This window comes from Crocuta crocuta, unplaced genomic scaffold (genome assembly GCF_008692635.1).
Source record: "Crocuta crocuta isolate KB4526 unplaced genomic scaffold, BGI_CrCroc_1.0 scaffold255, whole genome shotgun sequence".
Classification (NCBI taxonomy): Eukaryota; Metazoa; Chordata; class Mammalia; order Carnivora; family Hyaenidae; genus Crocuta; species Crocuta crocuta.
Window position 1 is genome coordinate 2,029,593 of NW_027530670.1, and position 25,959 is coordinate 2,055,551.

Here is a 25,959-nt window from a genome sequence, read left to right on the forward strand (position 1 = left end):
TTCTGCGGCAGCTACCCCTCTTCCTCAATATCCAGTCCAGCACACGGATGAGGGGACGCTTTCCTCCGTGATCTTAACTGGTGGGCGAGGTAGCTATGGGAACTTCGCAGTCCAAAATTGATCCAAAAACGCCCTTGGGTTGCCTTCTGGCCAATCTCAAAACCTTAGAGTTGGACTAGGACCTGGGCAGGCAGCGCCTTATACATTACTGTTGCCTGGCCTTCGTATCGATTGGACAACCAGTCACAATGGCCTCCCGAAGGCACATTTGATTACCAAATTCTCATGGACCTTGATAACCTCTGTAGATGCCAAGGCAAATGGTCTGAGGTTCCTTACGTCCAAGCCTTTTGGACCCTGCGCTCTCGTCCTTCACTCTGCTCCCGCTGCTCTACGTCTCAGGTTCTTCTGGCTCGCACCCCCGCCCCCCTCCGGCCCTCTCACCTACACTCCCTAAAGGTCCAGAACCCTCTANCCTTTTGGACCCTGCGCTCTCGTCCTTCATTATACTCTTGCTGCTCTATGTCTCACATTCTTCTTGCCCGCACTCCCCCTCTGACCCTCTCACCTACACCCCCTAAAGATCCAGAATCGTCTATACTCTCCCCCCCCCTTTCCGAACCTCCCGAAAACTTGTGTGGCCCTCCTGTGAGGGCTCCTCTTTTGCTCCCGCCCCCACCATACCCTGCTCCCATCCTCCAGCCTCCCGTACCTCTCGCTCCTCAACAACCCTCCGATCGACTCCCAACACCGGCCCTACCTACCCCCACCGCTACTGAAGCTCCTCAGCTGGAGATCGTGGTAGAACCTGCCCCCCAGGGGGCCTCCCTCTCATCCCCTCCTCTCTCTGCCTGCACCCGGTCCCATGACCCCTCTCCAGACCTGGTCTGCCCGCTGCAAGAGGTCGTGGGGGCAGAGGAGGTTGTTCGGGTTCACACGCCCTTCTCCCTCCAAGACCTTTCCCAAATAGAGAATCGCCTGGGTTCCTTTTCCACCAACCCACATAACTTTATCAAAGAATTTCAATACCTGGCCCAGGCCTATGACCTAACCTGGCACGACCTCCATGTCGTCCAGACCACCACTCTCCCTACTGAGGAGAGGGATTGCATTCAGGCTGCTGCCTGAGAACATGCTGATCAGGTCCATCTCACTGATGGCATGCCTGTTGGTGCTCAGGCGGTCCCAGCCATAGAACCCGGATGGGACTATCAGAATGGGCAAGATGGCCGCCAGCACGGTGACCACATGGTTCAGTGCCTCATTGCCGGCATGTGTGCAGTCTCTAACAAGGCAGTCAATTATGATAAAATCAGAGAAATCATGCAGGTCCCTGACGAAAACCTGGCCATGTTCCTCAACTGGTTAACCGAGGCTCTAACTCAATATACTCGCCTCGATCTGGCCTCACCGGCCGGGGCAACTGTCCTGGCTACCCACTTTATCTCACAGTCGGCTCCGGACATTTAAAAAAAAAAAAAAACAGAGGAGGGACTACAGACCCCCATCTCTGACCTAGTGAAAATGTCCTTTAAAGTTTTTAACTCCCAGAGGAGGCAGCTGAGCTGAAACGACAGGCCAGACTCCAGCAAAAGGTTCAGCTACAGACCCAAGCTCTGGTGGCAGCCCTGCGGCCAGCCGGCTACGGGAGCCAATAAAAAGGGGGAACTAACCGCACCCCTCCAGGGGCCTGTTTCAAATGTGGAGCTGAGGGACACTGGAAATCGACTGCCCAAGCCTTGGGGGATCCTCAGCGCCTCCACGCGGGGGCCACACCGAGTTGGTAAGTCCTGCTCTCCAACTACTTGGATTGGAGGATGACTGACGCCCAGACTCGGACACCCCTCTCACCCGGGCCAAACCCAGGGTCATACTCCAGGTAGTGGGTAAGTCCGTCTCCTTTCTGCTGGACATGGGGGCTACCTGTTCAGTTTTGCCTTCCTACTCGGGACCAACCTGATCCTCACCGGTCACGTTATGGAAATCGATGGGACCTCCTCCTCACCTAGGGTGACCCCTCCCCTCACCTGCAGCCTGGATGGGTTTCCCTTCTCACACTCCTTCTTAGTCATTCCCTCCTGTCCGGTGCCCCTACTGGGAAGGGACATCCTCCACAAACTACTGGCTTTCGCCCTCCCCCTCAACCTCGGAATGTCTCGTCCTACACCTACTCTCCACCCCATCCCTCCAGTCCCCAAAATGTCTCCCTCAGTGGATCCAAGAGTGTGGGACACCTCTAAACTGGTCGTCGTGTCTCACCATTCTGTAAAGATACGGTTAAGGGACAGATCACAGTTCCCCTCCCGGGCACAGTTTCCTATTTCCTTAACCTATCGGAGGGGCCTTAAGCCTATCATAGACCACCTAAAACAGCAGGGACTCCTCATCCCCATCAGCTCCCCCTGCAACATGCCTATCTTGCCTGTCCGCAAACCCTCAGGGGCCTTCCGATTAGTCCAGGACCCGCGACTCATTAACAAAGCCTTACTCCCACTCCACTACGTCGTCCCTAATCCCTACACTCTATTACCCCACATCCCACCCCGAACCTCCCACTTCATGGTGCTGGATTTAAAAGACGCCTTTTTTACCATCCCTTTACATCCCGATTCCTACCACCTCTTTGCCTTCACCTGGGAGGACCCCGATACCAATGTCTCAGGACAGTTGGCATGGACCGTCCTTCCTCAGGGGTTCTGGGATAGCCCCCATATCTTTGGCCAGGCCCTGGCTACCGATTTACAGCAGTGCGTCCTTAAGGCCAGCACCATCATCCAATATGTAGATGATCTCCTCCTCTGTAGCCCGTCCCTTTCTCTATCTCAAGAGGACACAACTACCTTACTCAACTTTTTAGGAGCCAAAGGGTATCGAGTTACACCCTCCAAAGCACAACTGTGTACCTCCTCAGTCACCTATTTAGGGATTTCCCTGACCCATACATCCAAATCCCTCACCAGGGACTGCATCCGCCTCCTCCAGGAACTCCAGCCCCCTCAGAATGCAGAGGAAATTCTCTCCTTCTTGGGATTAGTGGGCTTCTTCAGACACTGGATCCCCAATTTTGCCATCCTGGCCTGGCCCCTATGTCGAGCAGCAAAAGAAACACCACAGGGACCCTTAACCGACCCCACCTCCGTCCGATATCTGTTCTCTAAACTATGGGACTGCCTCACCACCGGACCAGTCCTGGCATTGCCGGACCCCTCTAAACCCTTTCACCTCTTTACTGATGAATGCTCTGGTTTGGCTACCAGCCTCCTAACAGAATCAGTTGGGCCCGCCCATAGAGCAATAGCCTACCTATCAAGACAACTAGACCCCACTGCCCAAGGCTGGCAGCCTTGCCTCAGGGCACTGGCAGCGGCCGCCACTCTTACCAAGGAGGCCCTTAAACTCATCTTAGGAAACCCTCACAGTGTACTCTCCCCATCGGCTCGCAGACCTAGTCAGTCACTGATCCCTGGCTCAGCTCACCCCTTCGCGTCTCCAACTATACCATCTGCTGTTCATCGAAAATCCCCTGGTCTCCCTCTCTACTTCTCCTCGCCTAAACCCGCCACTCTACTGCCTGTGCCCTCGTCCACCCCTGAGCCCTCCCATTCCTGCCCACGGCTACTAACCCCCTCCCTCCCGGGACTCTCTGACCAGCCAGTATCCAACCCTGACCCAATCCTCTTTGTAGATGGGAGCTCCCTCCTGACCCCAGACGGCCAAAGGTATGCTGCTTACGCTGTGATCACTTCAGACTTAGTAGTAGAGGTGGCCCTTCTCCCTATTGGAACCACCTCTCAAAAGGCCGAACTAATAGCTCTTACCTGAGCCCTCCACTTATCAAAGGGGCAACGGGTTACAATATACACAGACTCTAAGTACGCCTATCTCATCACTCACACCCATTCCATCCTCTGGCAGGAACGGGGATTCCTAGCCACTAAAGGAACTCCCATAGTCAACGGGCCACTTATGGCCAAACTACTCGAGGCCCTCAAACTCCCTGCTGAGGTAGCAATAGTCCACTGCCACGGACATCAGACCTCCAAAGATCCTGCCTCTTTGGGGAACAACAAGGCTAACTCAATGGCCAAACGGCTTTAAACACTCCGCTGGCCCCAATTCTTTTCCTCAGTACCCCTCACAGCCCCTCATACTCTGAATAAGAAGTACAAACCCTCCAAAACTTGGGAGGAAAAACGGGAGACAAAGGATGGATCTATGTTCAGGACAAAATTGCCCTTCTGGACAATCTGGCCCGCACACTAACAGCTAAAATTCACCAGTCCCTCCACATTGGCCCAAAGGCTCTCTTTCAGTTCCTTCCAACCCCTCTTACATCACCCCTCTCTCTAAAGTTATAGAGACAGTACACAGACCCTGCAAAACCTGTGCAACCGTCAACACACAGAGTGGGATCCATAGGCCAGGACCCAACCACCAACTCCGCAGACACCAACCTGGGGAGGATTGGCATCTAGACTTTACCCACATGCCCCGCCACAAATCCTTTCGGTACTTACTGACTATGGTAGACACATTTACAGGCTGGATTGAAGCATTTCCCACTGCCCGGGAGACAGCAGATGTAGTGGCCACCATCCTCATCAAACACATCATTCCATGATTTGGACTGCCCCGAACCCTGCAGTTGGACAACGAACCTGCCTTCATTTCCAGGGTCACTCACCAGGTGGCAGAAACTCTTAACATCACCTGGAAACTCCACATCCCTTACCATCCCCAGTCATCGGATATCTGCAGGAGCGTCTCCAGGAAATGTCCTGAGTCTCTCGGTAAATCAGCTCCTCCTATAGCCCTACTCTCACCTGCCCACCTCTGACCACCCCTATGACGACACCCACCCGTCACCAGGAAGTAGCCAGAACCAAATCAACGCCCCTGCCACCAATGTATTAAACAAAAGGTCGGAATGTTGGGCCGGCTGAGAGGTAGGGCAAAGACGCCCCAGAATGGCAGACTTCTTGAGATGGCTGCCCTTCCTGCCAATACATCGGTGACTGTTACGACTTTGGTTGGAAACAGAAACTTAAGCAAGAAACCGAAACCTTCCACCCAGGACTTTCCAGTCAAGAGACCGCCCCTGTTATCTGGACTTCCCCACCCCCACCAACAGGTTTTAAAACCCCTCACCACCCAACCTGGGCACGACTTCCCTCCCTTGAGTCTCGGAACCTCGCCCAAGGATGCATACAATAAAACTCCTGAAGAACAATTTGCCTTGGAGTCTTTTTTACTCACCTAAAAAATCTTACACCATGTTCATCAGGGATATTGACCTGTAATTCTCCTTTTTAGTGGGGTCTCTGGTTTGGGAATCAAGGTAATGCTGGCTTCATAGAAGAAGTCTGGGAGTTTTCCTTTTCTGTTTTTTGGAGCAGCTTGAGAAGGATAGGTATTAACTCAGCTTTAAATGTCTGGTAGAATTCCCCTGGAAGCCATCTGGAGCAGGACTCTTATTTGTTGGGAGATTTTTGATAACTGATTCAATTTCTTCACTGGTTATGGGTCGGTTCCAATTTTCTATTCCTGTTTGAATTTTGGTAGTGTGTATCTAGGAATTTGTCCATTTCTTCTAGATTGTCCAGTTTGGCATATAATTTTTCATAGTATTCTCTAATAATTGTATATTTCTGTGGTGTTGATTGTGATCTCTCCTTTTTCATTCATGATTTTATCTATTTGGGTCCTCTCTTTGAGAAGTGTTGCTAGGAGTTTATCAATTTTGTTTATTCTTTCAAAAAGTCAGCTCTTAGAATCATTGATCTTGTCTACTTTTTAAAAATTTATTTCTACTCTAATCTTTAGTATTTCTTTTCTTCTGCTGGCTTTTGGCTTTCTTTCCTGCTGCCTTTCTAGCTCCTTTAGGTGTGAGGTTAGGTTGTGTATTTGGGACCTTTCTTGATTCTTGAGATGGGCCTGAACAGTCCTCTTAGGACTGCCTTTGCTGCATTCCAAAGGATTTGTACAATTTTATTTTCATTTCATTTGCTTCCATGTATTTTTTAATATCTTCTTTAATTTCCTAGCTAACCCATTCATTCTTTAGTAGGATGTTCTTTAACCTCCATGTATTTGGGGGCTTTCCAAATTTTTTCTTGTGTTTGATTTCAAGTTTCATAGTGTTGTGATTTTGCAAACATGCATGGTATGATCTCAATCCTTTTATATTTGTTGAGAGCTGTTTTGTGACCTAGTATGTGATCTGTTTTGGAGAATATTCTATGTGCACTTGAGAAAAATGTGTATTCTGTTCCTTTGGGTTGAAAAGTTCTGAACATATCTGTTAAGTCCATCTGGTCCAATGTGTCATTCAGAGCCATTGTTTCTTTATTGTTTTTTCTGCCTAGGTTATCTGTCCATTGTTGTAAGTGGAAATCACTGTATTATTATCTATATATTTATTTATATTTGTGATTAGTTGATTATATATTTGGGTGTGTCATGTTGGGGGCATAAACATTTACAATTGTTCTTCTTGATGGATAGACCCCCTAATTATGGTATAATGCCCTTCTTCGTCTCTTGTTACTGTCTTTGTTTTAAAATCTAGTTTCTCTGGGGCACCTGGGTGGCTCAGTCACTTAAGCATCTAACTTCAACTCAGGTCATGATCTTATAGTTTGTGAGTTCAAGCCTCGTGTCAGGCTCTATGCTGATAGCTCAGAGCCTGGAGCCTGCTTGGGATTCTGTGTTTCCTTCTCTCTCTGCCACTCCTCTGCTCATGTTGTCTCTCTCACTCTCTCTCAAAATAAGAAATAAACATTAAAAAAATTAAAATACAGTTTGATATAAATATGGCTACTCTGGCTTTTGACATCCAGTAGCGTGATAGATGGTCCTCCATCCCCTCACTTTCAATCTGCAGGTGTCCTCAGGTCTGAAATGAGTATCCATTCTTATAACCTTTATCTTTTGATTGGGGCATTAAGTCCATTTACATTCAGAGTGATTATTGAAAGATATGAATTTAGTGCCATTGTGTTATTTATAGGTTTAATGCTTTTGGTGATGTCTCTGGTCCTTTGTAGTTTTTGCTGCTTTCCACTCACTTAAGATCCCCCATAGGATCTCCTGCAGGGCTGGTTTAGTGGTCATGAACTTCAGTTTTTGTTTGTCTGAGAAAGCCTTGATCTCTCCTTCTATTCTGAATGACAGCCTTACTGGGTGAGGATTTTTGGCTGCATATTTTTCCTATTCAGCACATTGAATATTTCCTGTTACTCCCTTCAGGCCTGCCAAATTTCAGTGGGCAGGTCTGCTAATACCCTTATGTGTCTACTCTTGCAGGTTAAGGCCCATTTGTCCGCAGCTGCTTTCAGAATTCTCTCTTAATCTTTGTATTTTACCAATTTTGCTCTGATATGTCATAGTGTTGACCAGTTTTTGTTGATTTTTGAAGGGAGTTCTCTGTGCCTCTTGGACTTGGACGCCTGTTTCCTTCCCCACGTTAGAGAAGTTCTCAGCTGTAATTTGTCCAAATAAACCTTCTGCCCCTTCTCTCTCTCTCCATCTGGAACTCCTATGATACAGATTTTATGTTTCATTGAACCACTTAGGTCTCTGATTCTCCTCTTGTGGTCTAATCATTTCCTTTCCCTCTTTCAGCTTCATTATTTTCCTTAAATTTGTCTTTTATTTTACCTACTCTCTCCTTTGCTTCTTCCATCCTTGCTGTTACTGCATCTAGTTTATTTTGTAACTCATTAACATCATTTCTTAATTCATTGTGACTATTTCTTAGTTCCTTGATCTCTGCAGTAATAGGTTCTCTGCTGTCTTCTGTGCTTTTTCAATCCCAGCTATTAGTCTTATGACTGTTATTCTAAATTCTTGTTCAGATGGGTTGTTTATATTTGTTTTGAGCAATTCTCTGGCTGTCATTTCTTCCTGGAATTTCTTTTGAGGGGAATTCTTCTGTTTCATCATTTTGGCTAGGTTTCTGTATTTTACATATTTTAATAGCTTGTTATGTGTCCTGCACCTGTGAGTACTATTATATTAAAAAGGGGTCATATACTCTCCAGGGTCTGGCACTTCAGGAAGTGTTTTTGGAGTGTGTGGCCTGTACTCTATTATGAATTTGGCTGCTCTGTCCCATTGGTCAGTCCTCTGTCATGCTCTTCTTTCCTCGTAGTGGTGGATTGTTTGGACCTTCCACCAAGTGTGTTTTGATTTGTTTGTTGAAGTGACCCTAGAAAAAAGGAAAGGGCAGGGAACGTGATCCCAAACAAAGAGAAAAATGAAAGGGGGTGTTGTGGGAGGAAGACCAAACAGAAAATCAAAGAATCTGGAGGGCTTAATCCAAAGAGAGAGAAAGGAAAAATAAAGGAGATATAGAAAAGGTGTCAAAAGAGTAAAGTAAAAATGCCTGATTAAGCAAACAAAACAAAAAAAATACTAATATATATAGTAAGAATTGACCGAAATTCAAAACAAGCTCTGAGCCAGAATACAAAGGGGAAAAAAAAGAAAAGAAAAAGAGAAGGAAAGAAAAGAGGGGGTGGGGAAAGAGCAACAGCCTAACTGCAAGACCAAGACCATGTGGGATAGTGGTCTGTAGGTGCCTGGGACTGGTGACTGTGCAGGTCTGGAGGAAAGGCCGCCTGGTTGGCTCAATCTCACTCCAATAGTTAAGCAGTTGCCGGCTCAGAGGGGTGGGGTTTGGTGTAAACGGATCCCGCCTCCACTGGGGGCTGCTGTCCTGTTCCCTGAAGCCCCACCGTGTTGGTGATGGGGAGAAATTGGCGACACCTCAGTCTCTCCTCCCCTGACTAGGGGTCTCAAACCATGCTGTTCAGGCAGCCCTCACAGAATAGTGCTGGCAGTCATCATGCCTCTCTCCACAGTCTCCCACGCCTCCTCCATGCATGGCTGGGATTCAAAACCTGATGTCTTAAGAGGCTCTGCACCGAATTGATTCTGTCTGGTATAGAGCACCACTCCACCCTGCAGATAAAGGGCCTTTGGCTGGTGCCTGGGGGTGGGAGACAACAAACCTCTTCCCACAGTCCTCAAGGGAGGGGACTGTTCTCTCCCAGTGTGCCCTGGGGATTGCTACAGTGCCCAGGGCTGACACCTGTTCCCCAGGTGCAGGCACACATTGATGGCTACCGTCCAGAGAAGTCTTGAAAACTGATCTTAAGCACCTAAGGCTGTTTGCAAAGTAGCTGTGTTTCTTGTTCCTGAGTCTGTGGTCTTGGAGAGGTTTTCCTATTCCCGTAACACAACTGCAATTCACAGCCTCTCTTTGTCTCTCCACAGAAGTTCCCTCCCCTCCAGGCCTACAGCGTTTAATCTACCCCAGTTTGCATACATGCACCTATGTCCTGCTAAACTGTCTCCCTCTGCCTGTGCAAATTTTTGTCACTCCGCAGATTCATTTCCTGGGTATTCCAAGTGTTCTGACCCCTTACAGCTGTGTTTGAGGGATGAGGGAAATCCTGGTACCCCTACTTCTTCTCCACCATTTTAACTCCTCCGAAATGTTTGGGTCATAGGATTACTGTTTTTAATCTTTTGAGGAACTACTAGACTATTTTTCAAAGAGATTTGCATATCTAACATTCTTTCCAGCAGTGTGTAAGCATTCCAGTTTCTCCATATCTTGCCAACACTTGTTACTGTCTGCCTTTTTTTTTTTTTAATGTTTATTTTATTTTAGAGAGCATGAGCAGGAACAGGCAGAGAGATGGGGAGACAGAGGATATGAAGTGGACTCTGCTGATGGCAGAGAGCTCAGCGCAGGACTCGAACCCACAAACTATGGGATCATGACCTGAACCGATGTCGGACACCTAACCCGCGGAGCCACCCAGGCGCCTTGCTGCCTTTTTGGTCAGAGCCATCCTAGTGGGTGTGAAGTGATATCTCATTGTGATTTTATTTGCATCTCCCTAATGACCAAGGATATCCAGCATCTTTTTGTGTGTCTATTAGCTTTTTGTGTATCATCTTTGAAGAAATGTCTTATTCTGATCTTATTTTCATTTTTAAATTGGGTTACTTTTTATTGTGGAGTATTAAGAGTTCTTTAGATAAAAATCAGTTATCATTTGAAAATATATATAATTTGAAAATATTTTCTCCCATTCAGTGGGTTTTCTTTGATTTCTTACTGGTCTCCTTTTAAGAAAAATTTTTCATTTTAATGAGAGATGAGACCAGACAGGTTAGCAGGGGCCATTCTGTGAAGATTGTTTTTCTGTCATACTTAAGGAGTTAGGATTTTATTCTAAAGGTAGAAGAGGCCATTGTAAGTTTGTAAGTAGAAGAGAAACCTCCAGTCTGGTTTTGGAAAGGACATCCTGGCAGCAGTAAAGGGGCTGCATTGTGAGCATTTTTCTTTACGGAGAAGATAGTTGCAGTAGTCCAGTTGAGATCGCATGAACATCATTAAGTCAGTGTTGGTGAGTTTATCAGATAGAATATTCATGAAAAATGACAGAAAATTCAGCTTAAACTGTCTGAAGGCAAAAAAAAAAAGGGTATTTATTGCATTGTATAAATGAAAAGACTCTGTGTTAGAACTGGCCTTCAGTGTTGTTTGATCCAGAGATTCACAGTCTCCTCAAGGCTCCAGCTCTGATTTTCTGTGTCCCATTTCACTTCCAGGTTCCTCCTCAACTTGACTCTGTCCTCTGACTGCTCTCACAGGGTAGCAACAATGGCTGCAACAGTTCTGGACATCATCTCTCACATTCCATTGTCCAGAGAAAGAACATGTCTTTTCTTTTAAACTCTTCTTTCACTTCTACCTTACTCTTCTCCCCACCCCAGCCTCGTTCTATTCCATTAGTTCCAGCTAACCTCTCCACCCATCTTAATGGTTTGAAGTAATGAAGTACATTACTTGTAGTGCTTAGGGTAGAAAGAATATACTGATTAACCACTCTGAAGTTGACAGTGATTCCCAAAAGGATATAGGGATACTGGAGGAAAGAGGAACTAGAGCAGAGGAGGCTGTCACCATTGGATAGGGAGAAGAACAATTTTTTTTTTCTTTTTTTTTTAAGTAGGCTTCACGCCCAGTGTGGGGCCTGGAGTCAGGACCATGAGATCAAGACCTGAACTGAGATCAAGAGTCAGCTGCTTAACTGACTGAGCCACCCAGGCACCCTGACAGGAGAACAGTTTTAAAAGCTGTTCTTAGTTTTAGTATTTTTTTTATATTTCTCTGGTTTTTATTTTTATTTTTTACTTTATAATTGTAATTTATTTAACATTGTCAGAAATTTTAGTTGTTTCTTTTTAAGAGCCATTTTTAGGTAGAAGGTGGAAGGTGAGGAAGAGGGAGGCATCTTGGAGTAGTCTCAGTTTATTGGCTTAGGTGATTAGACAGATGGTGATGCCCTTCACCAGAATAGGAATGGAGGAAAAGCAGATTAAAAGGGAAAGCTAGTGAGTTCAGGAATTTGAAGACTAGCATCATGTCCCCTTCTTCAGTCTTGTTTCGTACGTTGACACCTCTGGCTCCTTCATTCCTCATGTCACCTAGTTCCAAGTATCTCAGCATCTCAGTGCCTCCCTAGAAGGCAGATAATACCAAGTGGAAGCCCATTAGCTCATGGAAGAGCAACCTGTTGCCTCCCCCCCACCCTCCTTTAAAAAACTCCCTACTTCTCTTAATGCATCCTAAGGATTGCTTTAGATTTTTGGCATTTTACTTACTGATCTTGTGGTTTATTAGAATCCTAAGCTTTTTATTATTGTTGTTGTTTATTTATTTATTTTGAGAGAGCATGAGCAAGGGAGAGGCAGAGGGAAAGGAAGAGAGAGAATCCCAAGCAGGCTCTGTGCTGTCAGCATGTGGCTCAGACTCACAAATCATGAAATCATGACCTGAGCTGAAACCAAGAGTTGGACACTTAACTCAGCCACCCAGGCACCCCAACCTTTTTTTTTTTTTTTTTTTAATGACTGCTGTTCATCTACTTTGTCCATTTTGTACTGTTGACTCTATGTTTTGGAACACAGGTGGTGGGTAGGGTTAGCAGTCAGCCTCACAGTCTGTACTTGGGCTCTGTGCTGCAGTTGCAGACACTCCAGAGGCAGGGGGTTCTCCATTTGTGTCCTAGTTAAAAGGCTTGGCTGCTGAAACTGCAGGGGCACTGGTGTGTGGGGAGATCTTTCCCGCTCCCCAGCACAGGATTCATTTTGCGGTGGTGCTGGTCCTTCCTGGGGCTGTTCGCAGGGTATGGTGGGGAAGGAGTTGCTTTGGAGGATTGCCTGCTGAGGCTGTGCAGGGGAAGGTGGGGCCATGCACATGGTTCTAACCAAATAGGTGGAGAGTGTTAGTGCTAGTTTTTCCAAGTGTCTGGCTATCTCGGCTTGGGAAGGAGAAGAGAAATGGCACATGCCAGCCCTTTTGTTGAAGTCTCCTGAAGATCCCTGCACCTCCAGTCAGTGTATGTTCTGAGGTTAGTAAATACATCCCTCAGGTGCTTTTCAGACTGTTACTTCTCTGCTGTGTCTAAAGCCAGGTTACTGTGCTCTCCCTTTTAGGGCGAAGACTCAGTTTCCTATCTCCCCTCAGCTCTCCTGAAGTTAACCCCGTTGATTTTTAAAGTACTTGGAGTTAAACCCTGCTGATTTAAAAAGCTCTCTTAAGTCCTGCTGATTTTTTTTCAAAGCTAGATGCTATGAGGACTCCTTTTCCCAAGGCGGGTCCCCAGTGCCTAGGGTTCCTGGTGTGGGATTTGATCCTCTAGCGTCACCATGGGTTCTGTCCTTCTCGTTTGTGGTTAGTCTTACCTGGGTTTGGTTCCCAATTTCCTCTCTGCTCCTCTGACCCTTTTTGTATGGCCTCTCTCCTCTCTACAATTACATGTCGGTGGAAGTGCTGTTTTGTATGTTTTGGGGTTGTTTTCAGAGTTAGTTGCATAGTATAGCTGTTATCTCAGCTGTGTCCATGGGATGAAGTGAGTTCAGGATCCTCCTACCCTGCCGTCTTCCTCACAGTCTCTGGAAGCATCCTTTTTAGAATCTAAATCTAGCCCGAGAGTTACAACGTGCTCACTTCCCTATAGCTGAAAAGTCCACCATGCATTTTTTGCAAACTGGGACAATAGGCATCTACTCCATTCTTTAAAAATTTCATTTTTATCAACATAATTTCTTAAAATTTTCTTTTAGTTTAATGACCTTTTTGGGAAGTTTTCCATTCTTGGTAGGAATTATTTAGTGGATAGACCTATCCTCACCCATCTAGGACTGTATTTTTGTTCTTAGGATTGTTAATTTTCTTTCATATAACCCAAAATTCATTCTCTTTCATAGAGAGTGTGGAAGCAAAATAAAAGTTCAGAAGTTCTGCTTTCTCAGCATTAAATTTTATCAGGTAAATTGCCTTTTTTGCTCAAAAAGTACCCCTTTTGCTTTAGCTAGCCTTTTGGTGAATCTTTATTTTGGACCTAAGCTGACTCATGTGGTTCTTCCTAGTCTTGCCATTCACTTGTATGTCTTTCTGCTCATCTTTTCTCTATTGTTTAAGAAGAGTGACCTGTACATCTGCTTTTTCCCCCCTCTGCCTTTCCTGTCTGCTTGAGAATTCTTGAAATGCCCAAGCAGCAATGCATTTTGAGAACTTTACTCTTAGAAAGGGTCTGTCTCGTGCCCTGGAACTCTGTTCTGTTTTCAGAACTTAATTCTGCCTTCCTAGAACCTCTGCCACACAATCTTTGCTTTGTTGCCATGAATACTGAATTGGCACTGGTCCCTTTCTCCTAAGTTCTTTCCATTTCACTATCCAGTTTCTTCTTTGGCCAAAGTAGCAGCTCCCCTACTCTCTCCTATGTACCTGTGTAACATGAAAATGTGAGCATGCCAGGTCAGGAATTTGTCAGCTATTCCAGTGTTAGCTTACTGAGACTTAAGACAGGTGCCAGAGTAGTTGAAGTCCTCCAGGATGACAGTGTGCTGCTGCTGCTTTTTTTTTTTTTTTTAATTGTTTATTTCTTTTTGAGAGAGAGAAAGAGTGCAAACCGGGGAGGGGCAAGGAGAGGAGACATAGAAGCTGAAGCAGGCTCCAGGCTCTGAGTTGTCAGCTCACAGCCCAACGTGGGACTTGAACTCCCTAACCATGAGATCATGACCTGAACCGAAGTTGGATGTTTAACTGACTGAGCTACCCAGGTGTGCCAACAATGTGCTGTTTCTATGTTAGAGTCAGTTTCAGGAGAGTCCTGCTCACCACCTCCATAGCTGGATCCTGTAGCGTTCCCACGACAGTGTCCTGACATCTCTCCTCCTGACCATGCCTGCCCATGTTTTCCAGTGAATACTCACTTTTGAGTACTTATAAATAGAGTTCCTTCCCAGTAGCCTTCTTCCTCTGAAATAACTTAGACTCTTCTGTCACCATATTTTCCTCAAGTGGGTTCTGCCCACTGAGTCTTGAGCTATCTGAGATGTGAAAATATATACACATATATCACATGTATATTTATGTGTACATATACATCCATAATAATATGCATACATAATTCTTAAATTAGCTCTTTATATTTTGGTATATAAGCTTGAGGACAAACATTATTCTGGTCCCTTACCTTTTCTTTTCTCCTAATGAAACATTGAGTATCTGCTCTGAAAGAGTGTCAGAGAAAAGAGAAGACCATTTGAGAGCCTGTAAATGTCTGCAAATTAGGCACTTTTTCAAGTTCAGAAACTTCTAGGGGAGTGGGTGTGGAGAAGAGTGGTGGGTGTGAAGCACCTTCACTAGTTACCCTGATTGCCATTTTCTATTCTCAAAACTAAAATTAAAAACATTCAGGATAATGATGTACAAAATTATTTTTAGCCTTGAGAGTAGTTGTGCTGGGTCTTGAGATTCTAGTAAAGTTACTGGCAGGCACAGTAGAAGTCATCCAGATCAACTCAACAAAGTGTACAGCCTGCAAGACCCAGAGCTTACCCTTTAGGGGACCCAAGCATAAAGAAAACACTAGACTTTTCTTCAAGAAGTTCACAGTTTGTCTTTCAGCCACAGAGTACAAATAATACCTGCAATTAAATAAGTTGGATTTATTGTTGAAGCGAGGGAAAGTGCATACCACGGGGGAGCATGCAGCATCGCAGGAAGAGTGTTAGCAAAGCTTTATTATAAGATGTGGGTGCACGTTAGGGGATCTTGAAGAAGGCTTAAGGATATGGGGCTTGGCTTTGCATTGGATGCCATCAGAAAGTGTGGGAAATTCTGTGGCTGGATAGCTTCATAGAGTTTCTTGAAAGGGAGAGCAGACTAGAGAACGGCTAAAGCTGTAATTGGTGACGAAGCAGCCGTCCTTCATTTTCCAGGAATGGGCCCATTTTTAGCTTGGACAGTATTCATGTATTTGTCTGTGTTCAGGCAGATTACAGAGTGGTCTTACTCTTTTGTCCTGCTCCACAAGGGTCACAGAACAGCCTTGTCTAATGTTGATATTCTCAAATTGCTGATGTTTAACTGGAGAACACCAAGACCTAATTGTGAGTGCCAAGCCAGTTCATGCCAACACTGAGGACTAGCTGATAGTAGCGCTCCAGCTTCTGGATGTCAGAGGCATATTTTCTGGTTCTCTGATATGATTTATAGATTTCAGTCAGCACTGAATAAAATTGGGTAGAAATGGTTCTTAGTGGAAGATTCTGAATCCATTCAAGTAGCAGCTGTAAGACCTAAATATAACTCTTGCATACAGCCAGTTGTGATAAGTACAATTAGAGAGGTTCAAGCAGTATGTTCTAAGTGCCTGGGAGTAACAGGAGAAAAAGCATTGGTGGTAAGGGCAGTATTTGGCTTGGGTCCTGAAGGATAAGCTGGATTTAAACATGTGGAGTTAGAAAAGCAAAACCGCTGGTCAGCAAAAAGCAGTCTTAGTGGTAAGAAATCACAAGGCAGGCTCAAAACGTGGTGAGAGGTCTAGTTAGGCTGTATCAGGAGTATGTAACGGGAAAGAAATGTGAAGTGGTACTTTTGGACTAGACTGTGGAATTCAGTTGTTTAGAAATTCAGTTTGTGGGGAAGGCAAAGCCAAAATTTAACTACCCACTGTGCGTGCTACATGCTTTCTATGTGATATTTAATCCGTAATCCTTGTAACAAACCTGAACAGTCCTGGTAACAACCCCAATTATATCCATTTTACAGATGATGAAAATGAGCTCTCGAAAGGTTCGTTTAACCTCCATTTAAATAGTTGGAGGCCCAGCCAATATCTTAACTAATAACTCTGAGTGAAAAGATAGTATTGATCTTACTCACTTTGCTGCCTCCTGTGTAACAGCCTCTTGTCCTCAGTGGGAACCATTGAAAGCTTTTGATGAGAGAAATGGCAAGACCAGTTAGAATTGTGGTTAGGGAAGATGACTGGTAACAAAACAGTAATAATTAACATGTGTAGAGTATATGGACTAGGCCCTGGGCTAAAAACAGCTTAGACACACAAGTATCACTTAGTAGTATGTAGGATGATTTGGGAGTGAGGAAGTTGGTAAAAGATGAAGAAAAGATTTGGTTAAAGTTGGAGAAAACATCAAAGCAGCTTTCAGCAGAGCAGAGTTAAGTGGGGGGAGAATGTAACAAGATGAGGGGCCCCTGGAGGAGACTGGTGAGGAACAGTCAGCTGTGGTCCCAGCCTCTACTTTAATGCTGAATTAAATTTGGCCTGTAGAATTTCCTCTGTATTTAGGGAGAAGCTTATGTATCTTAAGGAATTGGCCCATTAAGATCTTTCTTAAACTGTGGTAATCAAATATAAACACATCCAGTTCTGTATTGGTTTATTTGTCTTAAGAATGAAATATTGCAGATGATTTAATGCAGCTTTCAGAAAGCTCTTTTGTTTACAGTGCTAGAGTTTTTGTTTTTAACAATAAGGATGGTTAATAACAAGGGAAGTAGAGCTTTACTCTGTAAAATTCATTAAGTTTGTATTCCAGCTTAAATGATATGCCAAGTGAAATTTTAATAATTAAACCTAAATATAGCAAAAGCTTTCAATGAACGATTAGAATATAGTCAGGTTCCATTTTAGAGAATACTTAAGTGCATAGAGCGATGGTGAACACAGCTGTTTTCTATTTTGAAAAGTGCAATTTTAATGTTCTGATCTCTTGAGCTGTTTTTTTAAGCAAAATTTTTTAAAAACCACAAACCCTTTTTGTAATGTAGCTATAAGGAAGATCTTTGTCATAGTGAAAAATAGAAAGTAACCTAAATATTCATCAGCTGGGGAGGAGGTAAATAAATTGTGATAATGGACTACAAGGAGATGCTGTATAGCAGACGGAGTGAATGAACTAGAGCTACATATATCAACATGGTACATTTCTAGGCCAAAATACTGATCCCCGCCCAGAAAAAAGGACAAACAAGGGAAGCTGAAGAAGAATGAATACAGTATGATACCATTGTGTAAAAGTTGTTTTAAAATTGTGGTAAAATATAAATTAACATAAAATTTATCATTTTAACCAGTTGGTATATACAGTGTCATTAAGTATATTCGTATTACTATACAGCTGTCAGTACTATCCATTCATAATATAAAATTTTAAAACTCAAGGCAGCATTGTGTGTAGTTTATGGATGTAGTAAAGTATAGAGCATACATTCTAATAACTGAATTCAGAGCTGTGGCTGTCTCAGGGTGGGACACAGTATGCTGGTGTTCCCGTTGTATACCTGCCTACCACATAACTAAAAGTGCTCAGACATTATCATTTATACTTTTTTGTACACTTGGAGTATTTCACTTTAAGAGTTTCTTTTTTAAAAAAATTATTTCATCTAGACCTTTACAAATGTTTTATAGCCAGTGAACTTTTAAACCTCCTGGGTTCAGTTCTAAGAAATGTGGTACCAAGATCTAAGGTTGGTACCACATTTCTTAGAAAGTTGTTTCTTAGAAGTTGTTCCCTGTTGAGGACAGTTAACTTTATGGGGGGAGGGGAACAAATCTATTCCACATTGAACATTCTGACCCCAGCCTACCATCTCAAGAGTACCTTTGGTCACAGGTGGCAGAGGTCTAAAGGTCTAGGAGAATAACTCTATTTAAAACACACATGAACAGGAGGAGACACCAGGGTTTGGAAGGTGAAAGAGTTTCATTTTTAGATTTGATATGATAGTCCTACAAAAGGACATACATACTAACGGGACTTAGAGATAAGAGACAGGAACTTGAGAGAGAAAGATCAGAACTAGAGCTGTATATTTTGGAAATTATGAGCCTGTCAGAATGAGTGAATTTGCCAAAGGAAGAAGAAAAAGAATATGTTTGAGACAAAAATCTCCAGGAGAGAATTAAAGAAAAACCTATGCAAGAGACTGAGAAAGAATAGGTTGAAAGACCAGGCGGTAGGAAAAGAAGAGCTCAGGAGATTGATTTGCCAGAGATTAAGGCAGGAAAGTTTGACAAGGATTTATTCAGATCAAGCACATATTTACTGAATGAGTAGTATGTGATAATCATTTTCTTGTATTGCCAGATGAGTCTTTCTTTTTCTTCATGTTTATCTTTGAGAGCAAGTAGGGGAGGGGCAGATGAGTTTCAGAGGATCTGAAGCGGGCTCTGTGCTGACAGCAGAAAGCCCCATGCGGAGCTCGAACTGGTGAGATCAAGATCTGAACTGAAATTGGACACTTAACCAACTGAGCCACCAGGTGCCCCCTTGCCAGAGGAGTCTTAGAGTGAGACCTGACTGGAAAAGCGATTGGATTTGATGGTTAAGGCATAGTTAGTTGCCTTGTTGCTGTAACTATATTGCCTGTCTGTAAATTCTTTAAAGATATGAACTGTTTTATTTATCATCTTAATCTCTGTGTCCGGTAGATTAAGTGTTCAGTAATAAATATGTGAAGTATTACACCAAGTACAAAATATATATTCATACTTCTCCAAGATATAAAACATATTTTTACTGTCCAGCCTATAATTTGCATTGCTCCCTAATTTCCTTCTCTTACTTAACTTTGAAAAAAGTATTCCTCTACTTTCCAGTCTGCAAACTCTATCACATATTTCCCTACTTTTTTGCCATATCACATTCATGTTGCTTTTTGAAACCCTATGTTTTATTTCCTTTCTTTCTCCCATTACTCACTCATTAACTCAGTATAAAGAAGACCATTCTAACAGAGCTGTTCAGAGGTGGCAATACTGAGTTCCCTGTTTGATGATATTCAGCAAAGCCAGGTCCTCCACTTAAGGAAGGGGAGGGTATTATTGAACACAGATGGTTGGAGTAGATGACTTTTTAAAAAGCTTTATTGAGATATAATTCACATACCAGGCAATTTATCTATTTAAAGTATATAGTCAGTGGTTTTTAATATAGTCACAGAGTTGGGCAACTATCACCTCAGTCAATTTTAGAACATTTGTATCACCCCTCCCACATACAAACACTTCATTCCCATTAGCAGTCACTCTTCTTCCCCCCTCACCCCTAAGCAAACACCAGTCTACTTTTGTCTCCATAGATTTGCCAATTCTGGACAATTCTTATTAATGGAATCATGTAATATATGGTCTTGCATGACTAGCTCTTTCTTTTTACTTAATGTTTGCAAAGTTCATCTGCATTGTAGCATGTGTCAGTACTTTATTCTCTTTATGGCTAATTAATACTCCATGGATATACCACATTTTACTTACCCATTTGTAAGTTGATGGACTTTTTGCTAAGTGTGAAAAATGCTGCTATAAACATTTTTGTACAAGTTTTTTTGTGAACATATTCTTCTTTGGTACATACCTAAGAGTAGGATTGCTGGGTCATATGGAAACTTTGTTTACCCTTCTGAAGAACTGCCAGGCTGTTTTTCAAAGTGGCTACACTATTCTGCAGTCCCATCAGCAGAGTGTGAGAATTCGATTTTCTCCACATCCTTGCCAACACTTTATTATCTGTTTTTTAATGTGTTTTTGTTGTTGTTGTTTGTGGGTTTTTGTTTTGTTTTGAGAGAGAGAGACAGAGTGTGAGCATGGGAGGGACAGAGAGAGAGGGAGACACAGAATCCCAAGCAGACTTCAGGCTCCGAGCTGTCACACAGAGCCCAATGCAGGACTTAAACCCACGAACTATGACATCATGACCTGAGCCAAAAGTCACACTTAACCAACTGAGTGTATCTCATTGTGGGTTTAATTTGGAGTTCCTTGATGGCTAGTGGTGTTGAACATCTTTTTGTGTGCTTATTTGCCATTTCTAGATCTTTTCTTTGGAGAAAGAGCCTTTGACCATTTTTAATTGGATTATTTGTTGTTGAGTGTTAAGAGTTCTTTATGTATTTTGGATACTAGAAGCTTATCAGATCTGTGATTCACAAATATTTGTTCCTATTCAGTGTTTTGTCTTTACTTTTTTGAAGGTATCCTTTGTAGCACAAAAGTTTTAAATTGATGAGTCCAGTTTGCCTATTTTTTCTTTGTTTGCTTGTGATTTTGGTCTCCTAAGAAATCATTGCCTAATTCAAGGTCACAAAGAATTAGGTCTGTGTTTTCTTCTAAGAGTTGTATAGTTTTCCTACAATTAGGTGTTTAATCAATTTTGAGTTAATTTTTAAAAATAGTGTGAAGTAGAGGTCCCCCTTTCCTTTTTTGCATGTGGATATCTAGTTGTCTCCATACCATTTGTTCAAAGACTGGATGATTTTTAAGCCTCCTTCTGACTCTGCAGATTGTATGATGCTTTGTAGTATTTTGGTTTTCTGTTATTTTCTAAATAGGTGGACAGTCAAGATTTCATATGGTGGCCATCCTTTCTCCCAAGGATACATTGTGTCTCAAAACAGGGGTTGTCATTATTAGTCTTTTAGCAGTTTCTTCCAGAATTCTCAGCTGTCCTTCTTTGATGATGATGATGATTTTTGTAAGGAGACTGGTTTGCTTCTGGTCTTCTTGACAGCTCCCATTTTTCTTCCTCTTTTTGCACATAAGTATACCTATCCCACCAACACTTTTAATATGGGAATAGTTCACTCCCTTAATGTTTTAATTCGCTTTTTCATTTAGTTAGTAGCTTAGAAGTTCTTCTCAAGCCTAACTGTAGTCTAATAACAATTTCCTTGAATGTGCCATCAACACCTGGAACTTAGTGTGTGAAAAATGTGTACCCAATCTTCCCCTTGTCATAAGCTCACTATGGTTTTCATTATCTTCTCTTCATATTTCTGACCTCTTCCCTCATTAGCTTTATGTTCTTTTCAGTATTAAATGTTGATCACTTCATGCTAAGAGCCCTGAGATCTATTCCTTCCTCTTTATAGCTATAGCCAGCACCTCAGGCTGCTGCTATACCAGCAGTCTTCTTGCTGATTTCTCACACCCTGGTTTCTCTCTGCATTAGCCCCTGTACTCAAATGCTAGATTCAATCCCTTTCAGACTCCCTTCTCATTATGTCATTTCCCTGATCTTAGACCCATACTATCAAATTTATACACCACAGGTTGGCATTTAAACCCTCCCCCTCCACTTCTCTCTTATCTCTTGTTACTTCCCCAAGCGGAGCCAAACTAATTTGGTAGTTAGCCTTATTTATTCTTTGTTCTTACTTGTTCTCTCTCAGCATCTTGTTGCAGATGTTCTTCTTTCCACCTGGCATGCCTTTGCCTCTCTGCTGTTCTGTGTCTCATTCTCTTCAGTGATCCCATTTTCCCCCTTTTTCTTTTTTCTTTTTGCATTCTTTTAATGCTTAGACATTTAGTTTGCCTAGTAACAAGCCCAGGATAGCCTGTCCTTTCGTGGTGGTGTTTATTTGTTTTGAATATACTACTTTTTAAAAACATTGTTCAGTGTGCGACTATTGTTTCTATTATATTTATGGCTCTCTCCTACCTACAGCACAGAGTCCTGAACATAATAGCTGTCCAGTAATAGTATCTTCCTGGCTGACAGACTATAAAAATTGGGGGGAGAGATGTACAGTGTTCAGCATTGTCATCATTTTTCAATTTTAGAAATGCAAAATAATGCCTTTTGTTGCCGTTACCTGATTTAATTTTTAACTTTTTTTTTTTTTTTTTTTTTTTTTTTTTTCAATTTTTAAGCCTGTGTTCTTAGTATGGTAAAATGAAGTTCAACAACATATACTCCAGTTACTAAATCTAGCATATTGAACACTAGGCCATCTGATATATCACATTTTCTCAAGAGGACAGTTAGCTTCTTGAATACTGGCTAGGCATTTTTTGAAGGTGTATTATAGCCTTAAAGCCATTACTCACCACTTAATATATTAAAATCCTTGACCATTTAACAGCTACACAGTCAACAGCAGTCAGAATAAGGAGTGTTGACTTGGTTTCCTTCTACTGTCTGAAGCTCTGCTTCTGTTGCTGACCTACCCTTAAAAAGCATTTCTTTCCATAATTCCCATGTCCTTCAAAGTCAGTATTGGGAGGGAAAGGAGGATTATTAGAGTGGAGTAGGCTGAGAAAAGATACAAGGCAGAAGGCAGCTTTCAAACCTAGTAGCTAGCTGTCTTACCTCCCTACCTGACCACCCACCTTCTTTCTAACCTCAGGAGCACAGTTGACTTAAAGATAGTCAGCAATTTATAGCAACTTTTTAACATCACGAGTGCAAGTTTCCTTTCTTATTATTTTCTTTTTAACTCTTTATCTTCAGTCCATATACCCATTCTCTTCTTCATTCATATGTATCCATTCTGTGTTTTATGTCCTTATACTTTTGTATTTACTTATATATGTAGTATATATGTAGGACATATGTAGTATAATTATGATGCCTTCAGCTTTCATAATGGTATTTGCTTATTTTTTTACTCAGTTCTGTGCTTTTTAAGATGTTCATGTTGCTATAGGCACATCTGAAGTGTGATTTCTAAAAGCTACATACAATTCCATATTTGTATCCACTCTGGCTTGATTTTCCATTCTTCTAATTATCAAAATCAGAGTTACTTCAAGCTCCCTGCTACATGATCATCACAGCAGATTCTCACACAGGTCTATAAAGTCTATAATTTGCATATAGACCATCCTACTTGAGAATTTCTCTGGAATTTATCCACCAGAGTGGGATCACTAGATCACCTAGGACGTAGACATGATGTCACTAGCTGAATGGCTAGATCGGTTTGCCTTCTTACACAGAGGATGAGAGTTCTTGCTTCACCATGTTTGTCAACATTTGCTGTTATCCGCCATTCTAATTTTTGCCCTTCTAATTGATATGAACAATGCAATCTCATTGTTTTAATTTGTATTTTACTCGTTGGTTTTTCTTGGAATTTGATCATTTCTTTATTTACTTGCTAATCCTTTAAGCTTCTCTTTCTTTAGGCTCTTTCTATTGGGTTTCTTACGATTTTTTTAATATCAAATTGTAGAAATTCCTTGTCTGTTTTAATTATTTAATCTCTTATTAATTCTAGATGTTGCATAAGGTCTTCCTTGTGTGTCTTCTATTTTAACTCTGTTCATGGTATTCTTTCTCAAACAGAAATCTTTAATTTTGTTAAAGTCAAATTCACTATATTTCACTTAGTTTGTATTTTTACAGTCTGATTTATGAAGTCTTTCTGCTCTCTAGTGTTTTCTGCTCTGTAGTGGTAGTTCCCATTGGTTTTCCACACAAGCTTGTTTATACGGCCTTTTGAAGAAAGTACTTTGCTTTCTCAAATGTGGCTCTCAGGAGCTTGGCAGTTGGTGTTAATGTTGGCCCCTGATGGAGGAAAAACTGCAAGAACATTGATGCACACTCCTTTCTCCAAGCTCTGTGCTTCCACTAACAGAACCGTTTGACCGTGTTTGTGCTACCTTTTGTGAATCATGTCTGCTCAGTTATAGCTGAACGGAAAGGGATGCATACCTACCCAAGCTGAATATTCAGAATCTTCCTCCAAGGAATTTGGAATTGTGATGAGTCTGTGCTGGTCTCTTGAAGGATCTGCAAATTGAGGAGCTTGCGGGTGACTGTCTTCCTCTGTGTTCACAAAGAAGCTAAAGAAATGGTCTCCACATAAGGGAGAATGAAGAAGATCTGCACAGAGAAACACAAAAGAAAAAAAAAAGCCTTATGGCCCCATTAAGAGGGAGATTGAAGTGGAATGTGAGAGTAGCTGTCCCAGATCCTGAGCTTTCCCGCTTCCCAGTTTGGGTAGTTCTCTCTTCTGAGACCAGATCACATTTCCTTTTCTGTATTAGTTAGGGGTGGCTAACTGCTGTGACAGACTCCAAAGTGTATAATGCCCCTAACAGAATAGAAGTTTATTTCTCACTCCCATAAACAGGTCCAGATGGTTCTAAGTTGGTGGGGTGGTAGCAATGGAGGGCTCTGTGCCACATAGTTATTCATGAACCTAGATTGATGGAGGCTCTGTCATTTCATAACATGACTGCATAGGTCTCCTTAGGTATCAGTATGAGCCTGCAGAAGGGAAATGAAAGTGGAGTTTCGTACATGGAAAGTTTTATAGGCCAGGCCTTGAACCAGCACATATCACTCACATTCCTCTGGTTGGAACTCCATCACATAGCTTCATTTAGCTATATAGGAAGCTATAGAAAAATGTTACCAAGCTAAAGACCTAAAAAGGAAGGGAAAATGGGTTTGGGTGAGCTCCTAGAGATTGCTGCTATCTTGTTGATTTTCTGTGTGATATCTCTATATCCTTATAATCAAGTTCCTGTTTTTTCTTAAATGTGTTTGTAGTTGGCTTCTGTTATTTATGCCTTAGTGCATGGGGTGTTTTCCTAATAGCAATATTTAAAATAGTAGAAGAAATAAATACTGATTATTTTCTCAGGAAAGCTGGGTCGATTCCCACCTATGATGCATCATCACCAGCCACCCTCAGATGGCCAGACCCCTGGGGCTCGTTTCCAGAGGTCTCACCTCGCAGAAGCATTTGCCAAGGCCAAAGGATCAGGTGGAGGCACTGGAGGAGGAGGTAGTGGAAGAGGCCTGATGGGACAGATTATTCCAATCTATGGTTTTGGCATTTTTTTATATATACTATATATTCTATTTAAGGTAAGTAGAATCATCTTGATCATATTATGTCAATAAAATCTAATGTAATAAAAATCATTGTTGGCATTAAAACTCTTTACAGTTCATAACCTTTATTCAAATCCTCTTTAAACCTTGCTTCCTCTTTATGAGGTACTTAGGATAACTGTTATCTCAGTTTTATAGAAGAGAAAATCTTCTCTCAGAGCTTAAATGGTTTGCCCTAGAATTTACAACTAGAAATGCAGAATGGGGACTTAAATCTGGGTCTTCTAGTTGCTAATACAGTGAGCAATAAAGTTCAAAGCCCCCTCCCACCCTAATTTTTTTTCTTTGATTGGATATCTTTGCAAGTTGAAAAGGCATAAAGATATTGTAAGAACTTTATCATTAGGATTAGCACAGTGATTTCCAAGTAGCCACTGTGAGACCAAATAATGACCATACCAACAGCACTTTGTCCTTTTTTCCCCTTCCAGAGGTATCAGGTACTGTTTTTAACCGCCTCTGCAGTAATTCTGAAACCAAACTGCCACATCCTGAAACTAAGCCTCCTGTTTCCTAGCTCTGGGGACACATGGTTTGGGTCTTTAAAAAGCAGATTCCCAGTTAAATTCTACCTTCAGGCAGGCCTCAGCGGGCTATGGGCCTTGACACTGTGAAGTGGATCGGAAGTCATGTTCTGCATCCTTTTTGGGAATCTTAAGTACTTCCTGTGCCCCTCTAACCAGAGCAAGAGGGTGAGTTCCTTCTTGCCCAGGCACTCTGCAGTGAGCCCAGTCACCTCTGTAAGAACATCCCCTAGGTCTATACACCTCCTTTTAGATGAATGTGTGTAGAGCAGATGACCTGGAAAGAGATTTTTTTTGTCCTTGTGCCTTGATGGTTTTTTACTCAGGAACCTTCTATTATCTCCTTCTCTCTCCTTTTTTTTTTTTTTTTTTTTTTTTTTTTTTTTTTTTATTTTTTTTTTTTTTT

The 25,959-nt window shown here is 42.4% G+C and overlaps 1 protein-coding gene across 7 annotated transcripts in view; it reads left to right on the plus strand.

Moving 5' to 3' along the window:
* Positions 1-25,959, plus strand: part of RIC3 (RIC3 acetylcholine receptor chaperone) — a 66,252-nt gene that overhangs the window by 10,907 nt on the left and 29,386 nt on the right. For all 7 annotated transcript variants that reach the window (XR_013336256.1, XM_077769167.1, XM_077769168.1 and 4 more), the window contains exon 2: positions 24,776-25,002. Coding sequence is in view for 6 of the 7 variants with exons in the window: in XM_077769167.1 (XP_077625293.1) it covers positions 24,776-25,002 (227 nt within the window). In the remaining variant the exon portion in view is untranslated. The remainder of the gene's footprint in view (positions 1-24,775; positions 25,003-25,959) is intronic.